The sequence below is a fragment of the Cryptomeria japonica genome, chromosome 2 (assembly GCF_030272615.1).
Source record: "Cryptomeria japonica chromosome 2, Sugi_1.0, whole genome shotgun sequence".
In the NCBI taxonomy this organism is placed as follows: Eukaryota; Viridiplantae; Streptophyta; class Pinopsida; order Cupressales; family Cupressaceae; genus Cryptomeria; species Cryptomeria japonica.
In genome coordinates, this window is record NC_081406.1 from 190,233,480 (window position 1) to 190,253,222 (window position 19,743).

General features: G+C 37.6%; 1 protein-coding gene across 1 annotated transcript in view; it reads right to left on the reverse strand.

Moving 5' to 3' along the window:
* The window catches only part of LOC131049154 (uncharacterized), a 68,013-nt gene that overhangs the window by 26,177 nt on the left and 22,093 nt on the right, over positions 1-19,743 (reverse strand). The window contains exons 2-4 of the mRNA XM_057983190.2: positions 17,582-17,743; positions 17,001-17,366; positions 12,632-12,695 (exon numbers count right to left, since the gene is read on the reverse strand). Coding sequence (XP_057839173.2) covers positions 12,632-12,695; positions 17,001-17,366; positions 17,582-17,743 — 592 coding nt within the window. The remainder of the gene's footprint in view (positions 1-12,631; positions 12,696-17,000; positions 17,367-17,581; positions 17,744-19,743) is intronic.

The window sequence follows — 19,743 nt, forward strand, 5'->3', positions numbered from 1 at the left end:
GCCACGAACTTTGAATGAAGCTGAGCTAGATCCTCAATGAATTTCCCTGCTTCGGTATAAACATCCTCTATCCATTCCCGGGAATTTTGCGCCATCACTCTAATAAGTTATGCATCATCAACCACTTCCTTAGGGAGGGAGGAAGGAGGAGTGAATGAAGAACCCGCCTCTCTGAGGGGTCTTTTGAAACTCTTGACGTACTCGCATAGGACTCTATTTTCTTCCCTCAGTCGCTTACATTTCGCCTTTGATTTCAGCAGTTTCTCCTTCATGGCCAGGGAAGATTCTTCAAAGTCTCTCATTACTTGACCTGTGGAGGCATGGCCAAGATCAATCTGTCTGATAACATAATCCTCCTGCCTGATCTCGTTTCTGTCTTTATCCACTACAGGCTCAACAATGTGCAAGGTTCGGGATCCAGATTCTTCCCTAACTACCTTGGAAAATTTTCGGGGAGTCTTCCTTTCTACTAGCTGATCCATCTGTTTCAACAATTCTTCCAACTCCTGAGCAAGATCAGTTTCTCCTTCTGATTCCCTTCTCAGCCTTCCTACCAGCCAATTCGGAGATAGGATGGAGTGACTGTGATCCTTTATGTGCTCCTGTTCTTGTGACTCTTCCTCCATTTCACCAAAGATAGCTTCGTGGAAGCTATCCTGGCGAGCCTCTTCCTGGTGAGGGGACTTTCTTGCCTTTGACTTCTTAGCCGATGGTGTCCCTGTGAAGTGTTGATGCTAAGTATATCTGGTGTCGGAATGCTCTCTGGAAGTGGACCTGTGGTATGTGGAAACATCTCTACCTCCTACACACTCGAGGAACTTGTTGGTGAGTGCTCTCTTTTTGTCCTTGCTTTCTTTTGTGGAGGTTCTTCCTGTTGGACTTCCTGTTGAACCTCCTGAGGGATTTCCTGTTGGATATCCTTCTTCTTTGCTGTCCTTGGTCTCTTTTGGGCATTTTTTCCTTTATCCATCTGAACTTCCCTTCCTGTCCGAACCTACAAAGAGCCTTCGGTTGCCTCACTGTGGGAATCTAGACTTCCCATTAGCTCATATGTTCAATGAACATTCCCTTCCGCCAACTTCCTTATCTGCCTATCAATCTAGTGCTTAGTGAATTTCAACACTGATCTAACTAAGATACTCAAATCATCCATCTCGGGCTCTAACCAATCTGGCAACTGAATAGGCTGATCCTTTACTTTCTCGAATTCAGGTTGTATCAAATCTACATCTTCCTTTACCTAATTTGGCACCTAATAAATTTCAGTTATCCTGATGGTGTCGAGGGGCAATCTGGAATGCATTCTCTTCCGGACCTAAAGGTTGTCCTCGGCACCTGCCCAACATTCTCTTCCGAACCTAAAGGTTGTCCTCGGCACCTGCCCAATAATCTTCTAAGTGAAACTTGTGTATGAATTTGACGTCGGCGACCTTTCTGATTTGGCAATAAGGATCATACTAGGCCCTGGATGTATAAAATGGCAGACGATAGAATGCCAATTCCCCTGTTGCACTTTCAACGGCTTCCAAGCCTGGGCATATTTCCATGAAGTCACCCAAGACAACTGGAAATTCAATTGATTGCTTTTTCTTCTTCTTCTGCAACTGATCATAGGTGGTTAACTTTCTAATGAGCTCCAGCAATACAAGCTTGTCTGATAGATATCTTGGCAACTTGTATGACTAGAATGAGAATCCTTGCATCCTGATGTAGGTGAATTTAGGAAATTGCAAGAACGCAGCTCCATACTTCTAGACCAAGGCATTTGCTTGCGGTGACACCCTTACGTGCAACTTCTTTTGCATAAGCTGTGTCAAGTACATGGTGAAGGTGTCATTCGCCAACCTGTAAGAATTGACATTGTGAAGATGCAGTTGAGGATAACACTTGTGTACTTTGAGCTGAGTTGGTCCGCAACCCATAATTCCTTTTGCTGGCAATCCATCAAATCCTCCCCTTCGCACAAGCATATAGAACAGGTAGGAGCTCATGAAAAAGGACTGGGACCTTTTTTCTTTTAAGTTTTTCAACTGCTCGTGCAAGTAGTGACTGATCAATCTGGCCCAGTCGATTAGCGCATTTGAATTCACGATCTTGCCTATGTAGAAGAACATCCAAGTCTCATAGTTCACAAAATGTGGACACCCCATTACTCTACTCAGCATCTTTATCAGGTCCACATACTCCTACTTGAACTCGAAGATGGTGAGAGTTTTTGGCATTTTGGAGGCATGCACCCTAGGCTTCAGCAACCACTGCTTATTAATGAAATCAGCACACCTGGCAGGACCTGCTTCATACACTGCTTGAGCTCCACTGTTGGTCCTGTATGTCATGGAATAGTGCGAAGGAATTCCAAAAGCCTCACCAATTGACTCTAGAGACGATGTTGCCATCAGGCGTTGAGATTGTCTTTCACTCCAATTTATAATGTGTTGCACACTCCTGGACCAAGTCCGAGCATTGAATAGCAGGAGGAAAACCAGCTATTGCAACAATTCCGCTTTTGACAATTTTGACAGCTGTTGGTGATGGACCGTGCCCTGCTGTCCCGAACATTCTGATCTTGAATGCAACCAAATTGAATGTGCCTAAATTAGTTTCGCTGATTTCTTCCCATCTAGAATTCAGTCGGGAATGGGGAAGAAAACCTTTCATTTCTGCCTTGATCAATGCCTTCCTGGAGAGGGTAGTTGCCTTGCTTGATTCCGCCATCCGGGACACACTTTGGAGATGATGAAAATAGAGGCTAAGTATGACCACCCTTCACTTCTCCAGCTTTCCTTTCTTGAATTTTGCACGTGAGAAATGAAATGCCTTTCCAAACTTATATAGAATTCTTCAAAAGGTCTTGCTAAGTTAGGAGGCATTTAAATTAGCAATTCCGTTCATGATGCGTCATACTTTCACCAATCACTGCGCCATGCAAAAGAAACTTCCCATGCGAGTGAGTTTGAATTTAGAAGTTTCCTTAAATGCACCAAGTCATGCGTCATACTTGGAAGATTCCCTTCGCCAACTCATTGATTTCCATTATTTCCAACTTTGGAAGGAAATTGAAGGATTTCCTCAAAATTTGCTTGATTTCAACTTAACTTGTTGTCTTCCGCTTTTAAAGGAATTTCCACGTCTCTTTTCAACATCCCTATTTTTTAGGGATCCCCCTAAAATTTAGGAGCCAAGTTCATTAGATAGAGAATTTCACCATGATTCCAAATCTATAAAATTTTCTATATTCCGGCGAGATTCGGTGTCTAAAAATAGCAAATTCAAAAATTTGCCCGAGGGGATTTTTACTTTTTTTATTTCTCCTTGACCTCTTGGTTTTCATGCCTTAGGCAAATTTTCAATTTTTTCAAGCTTGAGCATGGGTTTTCACTAGTGGGAACTGTTTGGCTAATTGATCAGCCATTGCTTTTGCTCCTTTCTTCCTCTAATATGTGATCATAAACAAGGAACGTTTCCCACAGGATGGCAGGATTATGCTCTGATACCACTGTAATGTCCCTACTAGTTAGAGATCATTAACCTGCAAAACAGATTGTTAGAACACAACAACATATATATATAGCAGAGTTCCGTGACTCGCGGCGAGTCACGCGAGTCAGCGGGCCGGGTGACCCCTGCCGGGTCACGGTGACCCTGACCCGGGCTCGGACGGGTCAGGGGGAGTGACTCGCTGAGTCAGCGAGTCACTCCCTGACTCGCCAAGTCCGAGGGTCGTGACCCGGCAGGTATAAATTAATATGATTAATATAATAATATTATTAATACAATTAATGTCAATACTTCGCTATGATGAAGATGATGTGAGCTTTCTCAAAACTTCTAGTTCCATGATAGGATTAAATTAATTTCTTGGTTGTCGATGTTATATGCATATAGTTGAAATATGTAAGAATGACTTTCATTATAAAAGGCTTAACATTTAACATGACTGTTGGAGATCTTTCTACAACGTCTGATTGTAATCATGCTTCTTTACTAGCATATTTAGTTTTAGCAGAAGCAATGGATTATTAATCTATTACCTTAACGTGAATGGTGCCTTTTTTTCTATTGATCATATAGTTTCTCTTAATGGTTCATCAGCTATGTACCAAAAACATCCCCCTTTAAATGTTTATGAAGTACACACATTTATGGTTCTGTTTCAGAGTTCTATTTTACTGGAATGAAGTAAGAGTCAACATTGGAGATGGTTATACTTGACAGTGAAATGGGTGCCAATATATTATTATCATCATTTAGACATTTTGAACTTTCCTGGTGAGTAAAGCTGAAGGTAAGTTTTAGTCAAAGGAAACACCATCCAAATCAAGTAACTTGATCTGATATGTAGATTTTGCTCAGGGATGATAAGGCTTTTCACTTATGGGGTCTACTGTTTCTAGTTCTGAGAGGTTATTCAGGGATCAAGAATATATTATTTTTCATTATCAGTCCATTTTGTGTTATTTTACCATCAGATATGGAGTTAAAAGTTCAGTGATTGCTATGAGTTTCCAGTCATATTTTATGCTGCAGAATGTTGGTGTGCTAGCAGTACTAGTTGGTTTAGTGCAGGGTGGAATAGAATTTTTAACATAGATATATTGAAACTGTAATTAGTTAGCATGGCCCCACCCTTGTTGGTTGGAGGGAATTGTAGCTACTCTGCAAGAATATAGTAGGTATTAAATGAGGGCACTTGAACTTCCATGCACAAAGCATGCTTATGCCCGATTCATGCAACTTAGGCTTAAGAATTTCTTGGCTTTGTTGGAACACTTGCTTTATTTTGTTGTTTCTAATAGCTAGTATGTGATGATTGAAATTTTTATTATAAAAACCAAAAATTAAGGTCTTGTTCTGGGTGGAGTCAAGAAACCTTCAACTACAATTTACATTTCTACGCATGTGATGGATGTATGTTTATGTATGTGATCAAATTAGCTTCTATTTGATGATGTTATAGTGTCTTTAAGCTTAATTCAATAATAGGTGTATGAAACAATTTTAAATCGTTAAAAATCTCTAAATTTCAAGGGTTTTCTTATTTTGCCGAGTCCGAGCCGAGTCAGCCTTGCCGAGTCAGAGCCGAGTCCAAGTCTGGGAACTTTGATATATAGATACATAAGTAATCTAACTTGCAATCTAACATAGATACTTAATTAACAGAATCATAATTTTCATCTAATAAAAAGGATACGAATGCCATACGAAAGTATGTCTTGAGGCGGCTGTGAAGCTCGCCTTCTTGGAACCCCTTGGTCCCAAGCCCTCCAGGAAATCGAAGATGAATTCAAATCCTGTCTTAGGTGTAACCTCTTACACCCAAGCCCTCCAAGGAAGACCCCTTTCCTTGCCTTGGGTGATGCCTTCAACATCCAAGTCCTCAGAGGGGATCGGTCCGACCCTTGAGTCATGTCTTGGGTATAACCTCTTACACCCAAGCCAACCAAGGAAGACCCTTGCCTTTCCTTGGCTTGGATGATGCCTCCATCATCCAAGTCCTCAAAGGGGATTGACCAGATCCTTCTCTTCCTGGTTGAACTTAATCAACCAAGCCATATATCTATGCATATAGATATTCAGTATATACTACCCTAGGGATTATCATAGTCCCCCCTTAGACTAAGAGAGTTTCCTCCCTATAGCCTCCCTCATGTGATTTCATTCATAATATATTCCTCATGTCATGTCCCCTCCTGGATCGTTATACATAGAAAGAGAGCAAGACCCCAAATGAATTAATAATTACCAACGAAGGAATATTTGAAAGTTATTTATTTATTAAATACTATTAAATATTATTATAACTAATATTCCTTAAAGGATAAGGATGGGAAAAAGAATACGTACAACGTAATCCTATGCTTGTTCTCCAACGAACAAGAAAAGTATTTAGACTAACTGACATTAATTGGACATACATCGCTAGTGGTCCGCAATTGTGTGGGGTCTCTAAAAGAGACAAAATTGCAAATGTAATCAGAAGACCATTATGATAGATGGGTTCAAGAGTGGTGTTTAGCATGAACCACCATTTAAGAACACTAATCGTATAGTCAACGATCATGATTAAGGACATATCATGCACTCTAAGAGAATTTGCACCGAATGTAAAAATACTTAATAATGTTAATGCATGGATTAATTGAATTAGGTTAAGGTAAATAAATAATTAAAATAATAATATAAATAAATGAAAAATATATTTAAGTTATTGCTATTTACTAATTAATATATTTAAATGGAATGGCACTTGACATTTAATATATTTAAAATGAAATGATATTTAATAATTAATATATTTAAAATGAAATGTAATTAATATTTAATATATCATATGAAATGCAATTAATATTTAATATATTAAAAAGAAATAATATATTATATGAAATGCAATTAATATTTAAAAAGAAATACTATATTATATGAAATGCAATTAATATTTAAATATATTAAAAAGAAATAATTATATTTTATATATTAATATTTAATAACTTGGAAAGAGGAAACGAGGTATCCCAAACGGGCTGGGTTACCTCCGCACGCAGTGGTGCGTAGGTAACCGCAGCCTAGGCTACGGTTACCTCTGCACCCCTTCATGCGGAAGGGGGCCCATAGGGGGACACAACCCCTCACGGGTTATAAAGGAAGGCAGCGTTCAAAGGAGGGGGGGAAAAAAGGGGGTGCGGATTGCAGGGTAAAGGAAGGAGGACATCGGACTGCAAGGTAAGAATCCCCACCTATATTAAATAAAAGGTATAGTATATGAAAGATTTTTATTATTATTAATATTAATAAGTAGGATTAAGGGTGAAGGCTCAATAATATTAATTAGTATGAATTAATGAACAATGGGAAATGGGTAAGTCCATTGATAAGTCATGTTCATAATTGTCTAGTAAGAATGTATACACATTGTAGGGTGTAGCATTCACTAGATATAAATAGGAAAAAGGTAATCTTGTAAATAATATACACATAAGTTGCATATCAAGAGGGACTTAGGAATACAAGGTATTTTAAGAAACATATTGCAAATATGAAAGATGAAAAGTAATGTTGATATATATATCCATAAGTTAATTATATAATGCATTAAGAGTTCATGTTAACATAAAGGAATATTTATGAACAAAAATGTTATGTAAATACAAGGCTTGGTTGGGTCAAACTTAACCAAGAAGGGAAGGATCGAGTCAATCCCCTTTGAGGACTTGGATGATGAAGGCATCGTCCAGGGCAAGGAAAGGCAAGGGTCTTCCTTGGCTGGCTTGGGTATAAGAGGTTATACTCAAGACAGGACTCAAAGGTCGAGCCGATCCCTTCTGAGGACTTGGATGATGAAGGCATCATCCAAGGCAAGGAAAGGCAAGGGTCTTCCTTGGAGGGCTTGGGTGTAAGAGGTTACACCCAAGATAGGATTCGAATTCATCTTCGATTTCCTGGAGGGCTTGGAACCAAGGGGTTCCAAGAAGGCGAGCCTCATAGCCGCCTAAGGACATACATTCGTATGGCATTCGTATCCTTTTTATTAGATTAAAATTATGATTATGTTAATTGAGCATTGAAGTTAGATTACAATTTAAATTACTTATAAATACATATATGTTTGTCATGTTCTAACAATCTGTTTTGCAGGTTAATGATCCCTAAATTGTAGGGACATTACAAGGGGGAATTCCATCAAATTTGTGAATCTTCCATGGATGTTTGATTTTGGCGCCCAGTTGGAGAGTAGGGCGGAATTTTGACTTGGTGGATGGTATTCATTCATTTCATACTCTCCATGAACATCCTGGTTTGGCACCCTCACCCAGTACTTGGGTGTTATTCCTGCCTGAAGGAGGAATTCATCATTTTGTGCACTATCCATGAGAGGACCATTTTGGCGCCTTCCTCCTTGTTAGGGCACAAATTTGCCTATGGGAAGAAATTCTCAACTTCTTCAATTCTCCTTGCACACCTCAATTCATACCCTTTCCACCTATCCATGCATACTCTCTTTGGGCGCCCTATGCAAGGCTGGGGCGGAATTTCACCTAGGAGAAGGAATTCTTAGTTTTCAATATTCTCCATGCTCTACCCATTTTGGCGCCCTCCATCATTCCTAGGCGCTATTTCTTCGAGGAGGAATTTTGAACTTTTCCATCCTTCCTTGACTCTTGCTATTTGGCGCCCTCCCAGGTGCTAGGGCGGAATTTCACATGAGGCATGGATTTTATACCTTTCCCACCTTTCCTTGGAAAGTCCATTTTGGCGCCTTCCATCAGGCTAGGGCGCATTTGACACTTGGAAGGGAATTTCAACTCTTTCATAAATTTCTTGCACCTCCCATTTTGGCGCCCTCCATAAGGCTAGGGTGCATTTCACACTTGGCCAAGGATTCTTGCAATTTGTCCATTGTCCATGCACATTGCATTTTGGCGCCCTTGCTTGGCCTTGGCGGAAATTCCTCCTGAGGAAGGAATTCATTAATTTGCTCGTTGTCCATGAGTACACCATTTTAGTGCCCTCCCTCATGTCCAGCTGCATTTTTGACTTGGCCAAGGATTCTTGCAATTGTCTTTTTCTCTTTGAGCATGCCATTTTGGCACCCAATTACTTCCTTGGGCGTGATTTTGCCTTGGTCATGGATTCTTGGAATTTCCATGGTATCCCTGGACAGTTAGATTTAGCGCCCAACTGCATACCTGGGCGGAATTTTCACCCTGGCATGGATTCATGGAATTCATCATTCAATCTTCCAAAATTAGAACATTTTGATCTCCTTGTGATTTTGGAGTGCCTTCCCAGACTTGGGTGAATTTTTGAGCTTTCTATTTCAGGCATGGGCTTCCAGCACCTAACCATTTTTTGGCTTTCTCTGTCTGCTTTCTGACTTTCCGAAATTAGAGATATCTGCAAATGTCTGATCTTTGTCGCCTTGTTCGAATGATCCTGTCGACATTGACTTTCCAAAAATAGAAACCTTCAAAGTGTCAGCGTTAGACCCCTAGACAGGGTGCAAGAATGACTTACTATAAATAGAAACTTACTAAAAATAGAAATTACTAAAACTAGTAAGTTTGATTTTTGGCAAAATGACGACATTCTGAGACTAAGAAAAATCCCTTAAAAATAGGAACTTTCTAAAAATAGAAAGTTGCTCCGTTTTGGCTCAAATTTTACTGGGAGGGTCCTTGAAAGGTCTTGATTCCAATCGTATGCTTAGTTTTCCAAAACCTGACAAAAAATCCCTAAAATCAAGGACAAAAGGTAGAAACCCTAAAAAAAGGACAGAACAAGCCCTAGACTTCACCAAACTTGCTCAAACGAAAAGCAGATCAACTCCAAATGACCCCCGAACATCCGCAACTGCAAAGCGGAGAGACTAATGAAACTGCTGCGAAAAGACCCCAAAAACGCAAGCCAGAAGACTGGGAGGGCCTAAAAAGTTGGGGGTCCCTATCTAGGATGGGGTGATGGGTGATTAGGTCACAACAGTCCCCATTTGCAATGGGCTGATGTGTGACTAGGTCACAACAATCTTAATAGCAAATTTAAGGAAGAATTTATAGCTGATGCGGGAAAGACTTTACAGCAGATTTTTGAAGGAGAATTGAGACAATTGTATATGTAGATTTGTGAAGAAGAGTATACAATTGAGAAAGGAAGATAGGCAGATTTGAAAAGATCAAATTATCCATCATCTGGTGTACTACCAACATTCAGAAGGTGGAAACAAAATTCAAAAGTGGGAGTTGGTGCTTCCAATGGGTTGGTACTCACAAATTCAGATTTGGGAGTTGGTGCTTGTAGTGGGTTGGTGCTTCCAGTAGATTGGTGCCTACAAATTGCGGGAGTTGGTGCTTCCAGTGGGTTGGTGCTCACAAACAAACTTAGGGGTTGGTGCCTCTAGTAGGTTAGTGCCTACATAAATTGCAAAAGAAAAACAATATAAAAGCATTAATTTGTCGTGGTTTTCTCCCATAAGGGTTTCCACATATATATCTTGTGTTCTATTTATGTTCACAGTAGTTAGATCACATATAAATGTTGGTATGCAATGAATATGTTTATAAGACAAGTTATATGCTTGTGATTAAAATTCAAAAAGTAAAAGTTTGTTAATATGCTGAGCCACCCCCCACCCCCCTTCTCAGTATATTCTTGTGCTCTTCAGGAATGTCTAGTTTATAAGCTCTCACTTGGGGTTTTCTGTTTTAGGCACATAGGGTTTTGTTTGGAGGGGACCTAAAGGACCCCACTTGCCTTCTCTTTCAAAGATGTTGTAGCCTCTAAACCCACAACATCTAATCATGCAAATATCATCAATTTCTTGTTGTAGACCACAAGTGATTTTAAATTGGACCAAAGGAGTAATAATTCTCCTTCGTCAAATTGTTGATTATGGAAGAGTGAAATCAGCCTATTTTGGCCATCAATTTCAACTTAATTGTGGATGATATGCCATATTTGTCCAAGCATGCCTTAATCTACAAGTCTATTGGCATCAAAGTTTCATTGCACTTTTTCAAGAAGAGTTTGTTGAACTTGGTAATTAGAGGGGTACATGGAAGTAATTTTGGCCACAAATGGTTTTTTTTTGTTTTCTCCGAAATGGTGAAGTGGAACATGGACTTTGCAAAAGGCTCTTATTTTCACAATCGAGCAAGCTTATTCATAAAACACTAGCATGTGGGATTTGATTCTATGTAATAACTCCCATCTCAAATTCCTATATGAATTCATCTACTTCAATTGCCCATGGACTTTCGAAGATCCATCATTCTACAATCTGTTATTGCGATGCATGGGTTCCTTGTTTCTCACAATGGAAAGGAAGTTAACTACATTTGCTCATATTTATGCGGAAATCAATCTTAATAATCCTCTCCCTGATTCTCCTAAAAATTGGGAAATATGCAATGAATTCAATAAATAGATTACAAGCTCTTCCCTTTCATTGTTGAATTTTCCACATTTCAGTGAAGTCATAGCTAGTGAAAAATCTAAAATCCTCCTTCAGCGCCACTGTAATTATCAAACCCAAGTGAGCTTCATTGCTTATGAGCCAAAGTGTCAAAAATATATGAAAAGAAAAACAGTATCCAAAGAAAAGAAAAGAAAAATCTAGAAGAAAAGAAAAAATGAATGAAAGGAAATATCAAAAAACTTGGCTTTGAGTGTGCGGACATCTCTACAGGTACAAAAAGAAAAATTACCGGAAGTAGAGCAATCTTCGTGAGATTATAGCAATAACCATAGCCTCGTGCAATAACCTCACCAAGGCTATGGACACTCGCTGGCAATGAGGCTCTATCCAAGATGCTTATGAAGTTTGGATAAACCACGTAGCTAATCACAACGGATTCTAAGGGTTACAATGTTTGTTGATGTTTTTCTTTTAGTTTTGCTCAAATCCATGTTCGTGGCTCAATCTCGTGACTATAGCTTATTGTTTATGCATTTCTACTTCAATTTCCAACACTTTTATCCTAATTTCAGCAATTCCACTCACAAAAGAGGGTTCATTAATCCAAATCATCAAAACTCCCAATCCAATCAGAATTCTCAGTCCTAATCCTTGCTGGTTTGTGACTAGATCTATTGGATTGGAACCCTCTTTTGAATGTAATGGTCTCTAAGTCACAAAATTAGTGTTTTCTTCCTTCTATGGTGGAAACCCTAATTTTTCACCATTACAACACGTATTATGAGGACCTATCTCCATTTGCTCAACACGTTTCAAAGGTTTTAAGGATTTAAATCAGCCCAATTTGCATCTAGTCACATGTTTTTGCACTCCAAGCTGATTTTGCAAATAATCATTCAAGGTGAAGCGCCCAATAAACATTCCACGTTTTCCTCGCTTTTGTTTTAATTGTGGTCCAAACTTTGTTGTTTTACATGGAGGATCACTTAAGACAATTTTTAAAATTTCCTTGTTTTTTTAAGGGAAGATTGCACAAGGTTTAGAGTTCCATGTTTTTTGAGGAAGACTTCCATGTTTTTGGAGGATGATGTGTACCCCTTCCTTGTTTGTGAAGGTCGATTTGCACCTCCTTCCTTGTTTACCGTTGCACTTTGTTTCAACTTCCTTATTCTCTGAGGAAGGTCGATTTAAGTTACTTTTTTTTTTGAGGAAGGCAAACTTAGGTTCCTTATTTTCAGAGGTAAATTTGCTTCCCTTCAATGTTTGTGGAGGTAAACTTGCATCCCTTCATGCATCATCCTAGTTGACTTTTCCTTAGAACAAACATTTTGGTAGTGTTTTGGAGATTTGGAGGAACTCATAAAAATTGCCTAAGTTCATTTTATGCCTTGCCATGGAGTTGGAAATGTTTTTGAGCAATCCGTTCATTTTATGCCTTGCCATGGAGTTGGAAATGTTTTTGAGCAATCCTTTCTTGTCTTTGAAAGCTATTTTCAGGTCTGATTATGTTATAGCAGATTTATAATAATTCGAAACGAACATTGAAGTAAATTGTAAGTAGGAATCTATCATTTCATGTTTTAAAGAAAGGAATTGCTAGTTATGTTTTTATGCACAAATTGACTATCCTTTTCTGAAAGTTAACTAACATGATTTCCATGTATATACCAATGCCTTCTTTGAATCATACTTTATAAAGAACACAAGATAAAGCAAACTTACGATCTGTATGAAAATGAGTAAGGAACCAATGACAGCAATCTCCACTTAGATGACGAAAAGCATCCTGAAATGAATAAAACAAACGACCAATCAACCATTAAAGTATACATACACTACCTAATATTGTAAACTGTAACCATCAATGTTTATATCTAAGGTAATAAACCACATCATTACAGAAAATTATTTACTAGAAAGCAAAAAATTAATGGACAGCATGAATACTAGAACAAGAACCAGAAAAAAAACTTTATGTTACATTGTTAAAAGTAAATCCACAAATGAAAGCAATAGGAGGAATCTTACTACGAATGGGAGTTTGAGTCAGCCCATGATTATCATTGAATGCAACTCTTATGGATAGAAACCAATTTTTCATAAAGATAGTAACCTTTATCATTGAATGCAAGTCTTCCAAATGGAATCGCAGGTATTTGTTAATTTTTAAAGAAAATGAAAAATTGCAAAACTCATAAAGATGGTAGTCAAAATTTCAAAAAAACAGTGGTCAAAATGGAAAGAATCATATGTGACAATTTTTAACTTTTCTGCCTAATATCACATAGTTTTCAACAAAAAAATTGGAGGGTGAAGTCCAAGACCTTATGATCTATTACAACTTTGTTGGAAGATTTGTGCCTTTGTCCCCTGGGTTGTTCAACTCCGCCCTTGGGATTCACGACATGGCTTAACCGCCTCCTGTGGTTTGATTATCTCTAGTGTTTGTATCGAGCATTAACAAGTCGATCTTTTGGTGTAAGAGCTCAGGTCACAGGTTCGAATCCCTCGGTCACTCTTGGGGGCGGAGGGGATTGTTGAAAGGTTGTTGCCTCCATCCCCTTGGTTGTTCAACGCCACCCTCAAGATTCGTGACATGGCTTAACCGCCTCTTGTGGTTTGTTTATTTTTGGTGTTTGTATGGAACATTAACAAGTCAATCTTTTGGTGCAACAGCAAACCTTGGGCCAACAAACTCTTATGGATAAAACCAATTTTTCATAAAGATAGTAACTTTTATCATTGAATGCAACTCTTATAAATGGAACCATTGGTATTTGTTGATTTTTAAAGAAAAATGAAATATTGCAAAACTCATAAAGATGGCAATCAAAATTTCAAGAAAACAGTGGTCAAAAAGTAAAGAATCATACGTGACAATTTTTAACATTTTTGCCTAATATCACATGGTTTTCAACAATAAATTTGGAAAGGAGGGTGAATTCCAAGACCTTGTGATCTATCACAAGATTTACCCACAATCTACTTCTATGGTTGGACATCTAAGTGTTGGTTTTGGCCAGCAATGTTTTCTTGCTTGTATGTACCATCCATTCCTTTAAACTAGAAAACTTTTCAAAGATGTGCCTATTGCATCATATCCACATGTAACAAATTGCAAAAGCTTGCAACCATATAGTGGATGACTTTTTGAATGGGCATTCAATGCCACTTCATTCACAAATGTTGCATTATTTAGCCCTATGAGGAACTAACCACAAAAGGCCTTCAATATATCTATAACAAAAGTGCACTAGAAAAGGAAACTTGTGGCTGCTTCTTCCTTGATAAGGTAGTTAGGATAGGTATTGGGACCTACGTATCCTCCTCTTTTCCTTGGTCTTGTTGTGGGCTTCCAAGCATAGAAAGTGTTTAAGGAAAATCGCATAGGAAGAGGCAATTGTACATTTGCTAAGGTTTGACCATTTCCATTTAAGATGGTTAAAAGTGGGTGATTTAAAAACAAGGATGTGCTAAAGACTATCCTTTAACATACATACTTCCTGATAAATTAGTATCCTGCATTTCACATTTTGGAATCTGTAATATTTATAGTGGTTTTGTTTAGCCTATGCATGATATATGGTATTCTAAACTTAATTCCGTTTTTAGGCTACAAATACTGTATACTGTATTTCGTCAAACAGATCATGAACTTGCATGAATCCACTAGTGACATGGCACTTCTAAACAATTTATGTAACACTTTGTTTGCATTAATTTTGATGGATATTGTTGACTTATTGACCATAGAAAACCCTAAACATGAATGTTCCCTTTTTTCAATTTGTTTTACACATTGATTTCACTAGTTTTACATAACAAGAAAAGGAACAAAATACAAATGCAAATACAAACGACATAACACAAACGCAAATACAAACAACAAACTCCAAGAACAGAGACATAAATGCCCTATGTTGCTTGCATACCCTATGTAACTTGGCCAACATAGCAAGCTCAAACTAAGATTTTGCAATTCAAACCAGCCTCCATAAGGCACATACAAGTATTTTTCATTTTAATATTGCTCCGACTCTTTAATTTTACAGATTGAACAAAAACTCCACTCCTGCTTTAGCTATGTTTATTTATTTTTTATTTCATTAGATCAACAAGATTTCAAACCTAATGTATAAGACTCTAAAGCTTCTCACCTTTAGTAAAAATTGAGATTACGATGAACCTTTAAATCAAAAAATTCAAAACTACATCTAAAGAATAAGATAACTTTACCACCTCAACCATTTCAAGATAGACAAAATATTCACTAAAATGTCCACTAAGGAACGTAATTCTTTTCCCTTTCAATTTTCAATTTATAAGTTATTTTTTTCAAAGAAGTTGCAGTAAGCAATTCAAGCTAAATGGTATACATTTCAGCAACTCCAAACCTAATTTCAACATTTGGCAACCCACAGAAATGATCAAGGCACACTCATATTGGATTGATTCACAACCTCAAATGAGACCCTTACAAGATTTCTAAGATAAAATTACTATTGTTTCATAGATTGCAATGCTTGTAAGTAACTCTAGGAAGTAAATGTCAACTTCTTGGGTTCCCACATGCATGAGAAGATAAAGCCTTAATAGTGATAGCACATATGTTTTCAATAACTGACCAGATGATGCCTCATCTTACAATGCAAGAATTGGTCAAGGCAACTGAAGATTTATAGCTCTAACCTTCTCGATATCCATCCAATGCACCATTGTACAGATTTCATCTTTGGTATTACATTATCAACACCATACAATCCAAATCTGGATTCAGCCCACCGGAATACACAGTTTTGGTTTCTAAGTCAAACAACTGTATACATTTACATGTTATTCAGTTCACATAAATTGGAAGAGTTGTATTTGCTATCCTCTGTGCTCTCGGAATATGTAACAGTGCTTCTGCATTTGTCTTTCATAATTCCATTGCAAGTTCAATATAACTAACAAGTTAATTAGATAGATTCAATGTAACAGTACTTCTGCATTTGTCTTTCATAATTCCATTGCAAGTTCTGGGATCAGCACGGATCAAGCTAGATATGTTCGGTGAAGAGATGTGATGTCATATTTCCTAATTTTATGTCTTGTGGGGTTCAACAATCTGGTTTGCTGCAAGATTAAATAATTACTCTCAGGATCAAAATTACATGTTGAGTTGTTCACATTCACCTCTGTTCCCATACCTCAGAGTTTCACTTGAGATCCAAGACTTCCTTGAATGACAACTATGGAGTATCTAACAGATTTTCAAACAATCATTTTCTGATTTTACCCTCTGTTGCAAAACCTCCTTATTCCTACATTTGGTAAAAAAGTTAAACATAAAATCCCTGATACAATGACAAAACTACTAGTCACTTGTAACGATTACCTAGTGGCTAGTTTTCAACAACAATTGTGACCTACAGAAAAGTATTGAATAATTGAGAGCTTAGCATCTGAATTCTACTCAAACTTGTTATCAGATTTCTTTCTATTACTCATTCTATCAAGTCTATGAAAGAACTTTGTATTACTACACCCCATTAGCTACCACAAACAATCTGCAATAGTAAACCTAAGACTATTGTAGGTAAAACCATTTTTGTACTTCGTGGTAGCATTGTTACCTTCTCCACATATGCAGCAGCATTGAACCTAGAATTCTTTTACACAAATAAAAAAGAAATGAAGGATTCCCAATTCACCTCTTGCATTTTGTATTACATCCATCAGCAAGGAAGAAAGACCTGTTCTTAAGAAAATTCATTTTAGCAATCTTTGAATTGTTTAAAACAGACAGTAGACTAATTTTTATTAAAACCATTATTGTCCATTTAACAGAAGGCAATCATACAAGGATGCAAACAAAAACAAATTGAGTCAATGGACATCAACACCCTGATTCTAGCCCATTTGTTAAAAGAACTTAAACTAAACCCATTTAATGCACTTATTGTTAACACCAAATGGCTAAGTTGCTTCTTATGAGGAGTCAACAACTCCACACAGGTGTTTGTAGGAGTCCTTCCTGCATGATAATTGCAAGGGAAAAACAACTGTCAATGTAGACGGGTTCAAGAAAACAAGAGGATGAGATCTGTACCACTCGAAACGGTGTTCCTGGAACAGACAGCCATTCAGGAATGCCTGTGAGTGTGGTAGCCATGGAGCGATTTTTATTTCTATCTCTTTTCCGGCCAGATACCGTTGTGGCTCTGTCTGCTTGTTGATAGTTATTAACATGGGAATCAACTTGCCTCCGTGTAACAGATGAAGGACCTTGAAAAAATGCTGTAATCAACTTGTTGCCTGATTCTCTCGACTTGGACTTGTCATTCATATTTACCACTTCTTTGACAGCATTGGTATTGAGCTCCATTGAACAAGTAGTTACTTTTCTTAGTTCATGAAGTGCATGTGCTATCTTCTTCCTTGGACCAAGCGTCAGAATACCAAGATTACTAAGGTCCTGTGATAATAAGAAACATACAAGGTAATTTGTTCAGCAAAATTATTGATATCTTGGTAACATGGTGGAAAACCTGATGGTCTAAACTGTCTTATATAAGATAAACAGATTCCTTTACATGCAGATGAGATAGGTTTTTGTGTGAAAAGTTATTAAGATTAGTAAAACACAACCCAATAAGTAAACCATTTCCATTTCAAGGAAGCACAGCATACCTCTTCGGTAAGCAACTGAAGAGTATCCCAGTCAATCTCCTCCTTAATAAAAAGGTCAGCATATCTAGAGAGGCCTAAAGTGTCCAGCCATTTAACAACTCGAGTGACATCAACAACAGTCTTGGGGATATCTTCCTGTGGAATATCAGTTATACTAGCCACCTGCAGGATTCAAATAAAAGTTGTATACTCAATAATTAATAAAACACAAAATTTAGTGATTTACACGATAACAAAACCTAAGATTTGTATAGTAACAAACTAAGAGCTTTCCCAGCAGAAATAAAGTTGATCATATTGTTGCTTCAAAGATTATTGTATAAAGGGAATTAAGGTTTATTTGCAAACTACATCATGAAGAAACAAGCACAAAGCACAACACAAAGAAAAAGACAAGCACCTCCAAGATTATGTTGAGACCATTATATCCAAACTCCAGGAACCCTTAAAGAGTGTCTAGGTATGTATGAAGTTACTTGTTATATCTGGGCTCAGTAATTATAGGACTCAGAATTCAAATTCAACTTTGAGTAGAAAATATTCAGCATGCCTAGGAATTTGTGTGGAACAATCCATGCTAAATTCCATTGTGATAAATTCTAAACAGCAGAGAAACAATATCTACCAATGATAAGGTCCAACTCAAAATTTGAAATCTGTCAATTAGTTTCAAAAGAACGTATTTGTCAAAATAAATCATTAAGATGAGAATGCAAAGCCTTTGTTTGCATTTCTGACCACAAGGTGGAAATTTGTCAAATTGATGAAATGTCCATTGGAAAAGAAAGAAAGAGTGTTTTAAATTTAAACTATCTAAAAGCAATTGCAAATGCTATGTCTTCAAGATTTCCACTGACTACTACAAAATAATTGTAATTGCCAAAATGTGTATGCAGTTACTATCTTCTGCATATCTGACTGACCACTACTGTGTGTGAGCCATCAAAGGCAGACACACTCACCGTTCATGTTGATTGGATAAAACTGACTACTGTTGTTTGTGAGGCAACAGCAGGTGTAACAGTGGAGAATTAGACAAGCTACCCTCTTCACAAGGAAGGTGTACTGTATAAAGGACAGAGATGTTTGGTCATGAAGTTATCATTGCATTCTGGATGATTAGGGTTGTTTGTGAGATGGTGATTTCTGTTAATATGGCAGTAAGTTCTTAATGAACATTTGAAGGAAGATATTGAGATGAAGAGCCTCTATCTCAAATGTAGCTACCAAATGTAATGATTCAGTGGCCAATCGCCAATCATAGAGAGAAGAGAACTCATTTGAAGAGGGGAGAATTTGGAAATGAGAAATGCACATCTGAATTAAATAAGTGCAGACCTGATTATGAAAGGTTATGTCCCTTTCAAAGGGCAGAAATAATGAAGAGTTGCACTCCTTCAATAGGTGCTATGCTAATCCTAGGACACATGAGCATGATAGGCTAAATATAACCAAGAGAGAAAAGATATGAATACAGATATCCTCAATGCTGGTTCGGATAATTTTGATTGATTGGGATCTATTGATAATTGGGTTTGTTTGTGTTTTGTCAGTGTTTGACCACTTGATTTTTGTTGGGTGTTTGCTTGTTGAATGTTGATTCTGTATTTGGGAGTACTCAGCTCAAATGAAAAGGTCCCAAGTTGTGATTTCTGTTCATATGGCAGTAAGCTCTTAATGAGAATTTGAAGGAAGATATTGAGACGAAGAGCCTCTATCTCAAATGTAGCTGACAAATGCACTGATTCAGTGGCCAATCGCCAATCATTTTGTTGTCAAGCTTGTTGTATGGCTTGGGCTTGTTCTTCAATGAGCACGAGAGGAAATGAGTTTTCCCTTAACTTACTCAAGGTGACCCCTATCCAATCTTTTCTAATCCTAGGACACAAGCATGATAAGCTAAACATGACCAAGAGAGAGAAGAGATGAATACAGATCTCCTCAAGTGCTGGTTTTCAATAATTTTGATTATTGTGATCTATTGACAATTGGGTTTGTTTGTGTTTTGTCGGTGTTTGACCACTTGATTATTGTTGGGTGTTTGCTTGTTGAATGTTGAATCTGTATTTGGGGGTACTCAGCTCAAATGAAAAGGTCCCAAGTTGTGATTTATATTCATATGGCAGTAAGTTCTTAATGAGCATTTGAAGAAAGATATTGAG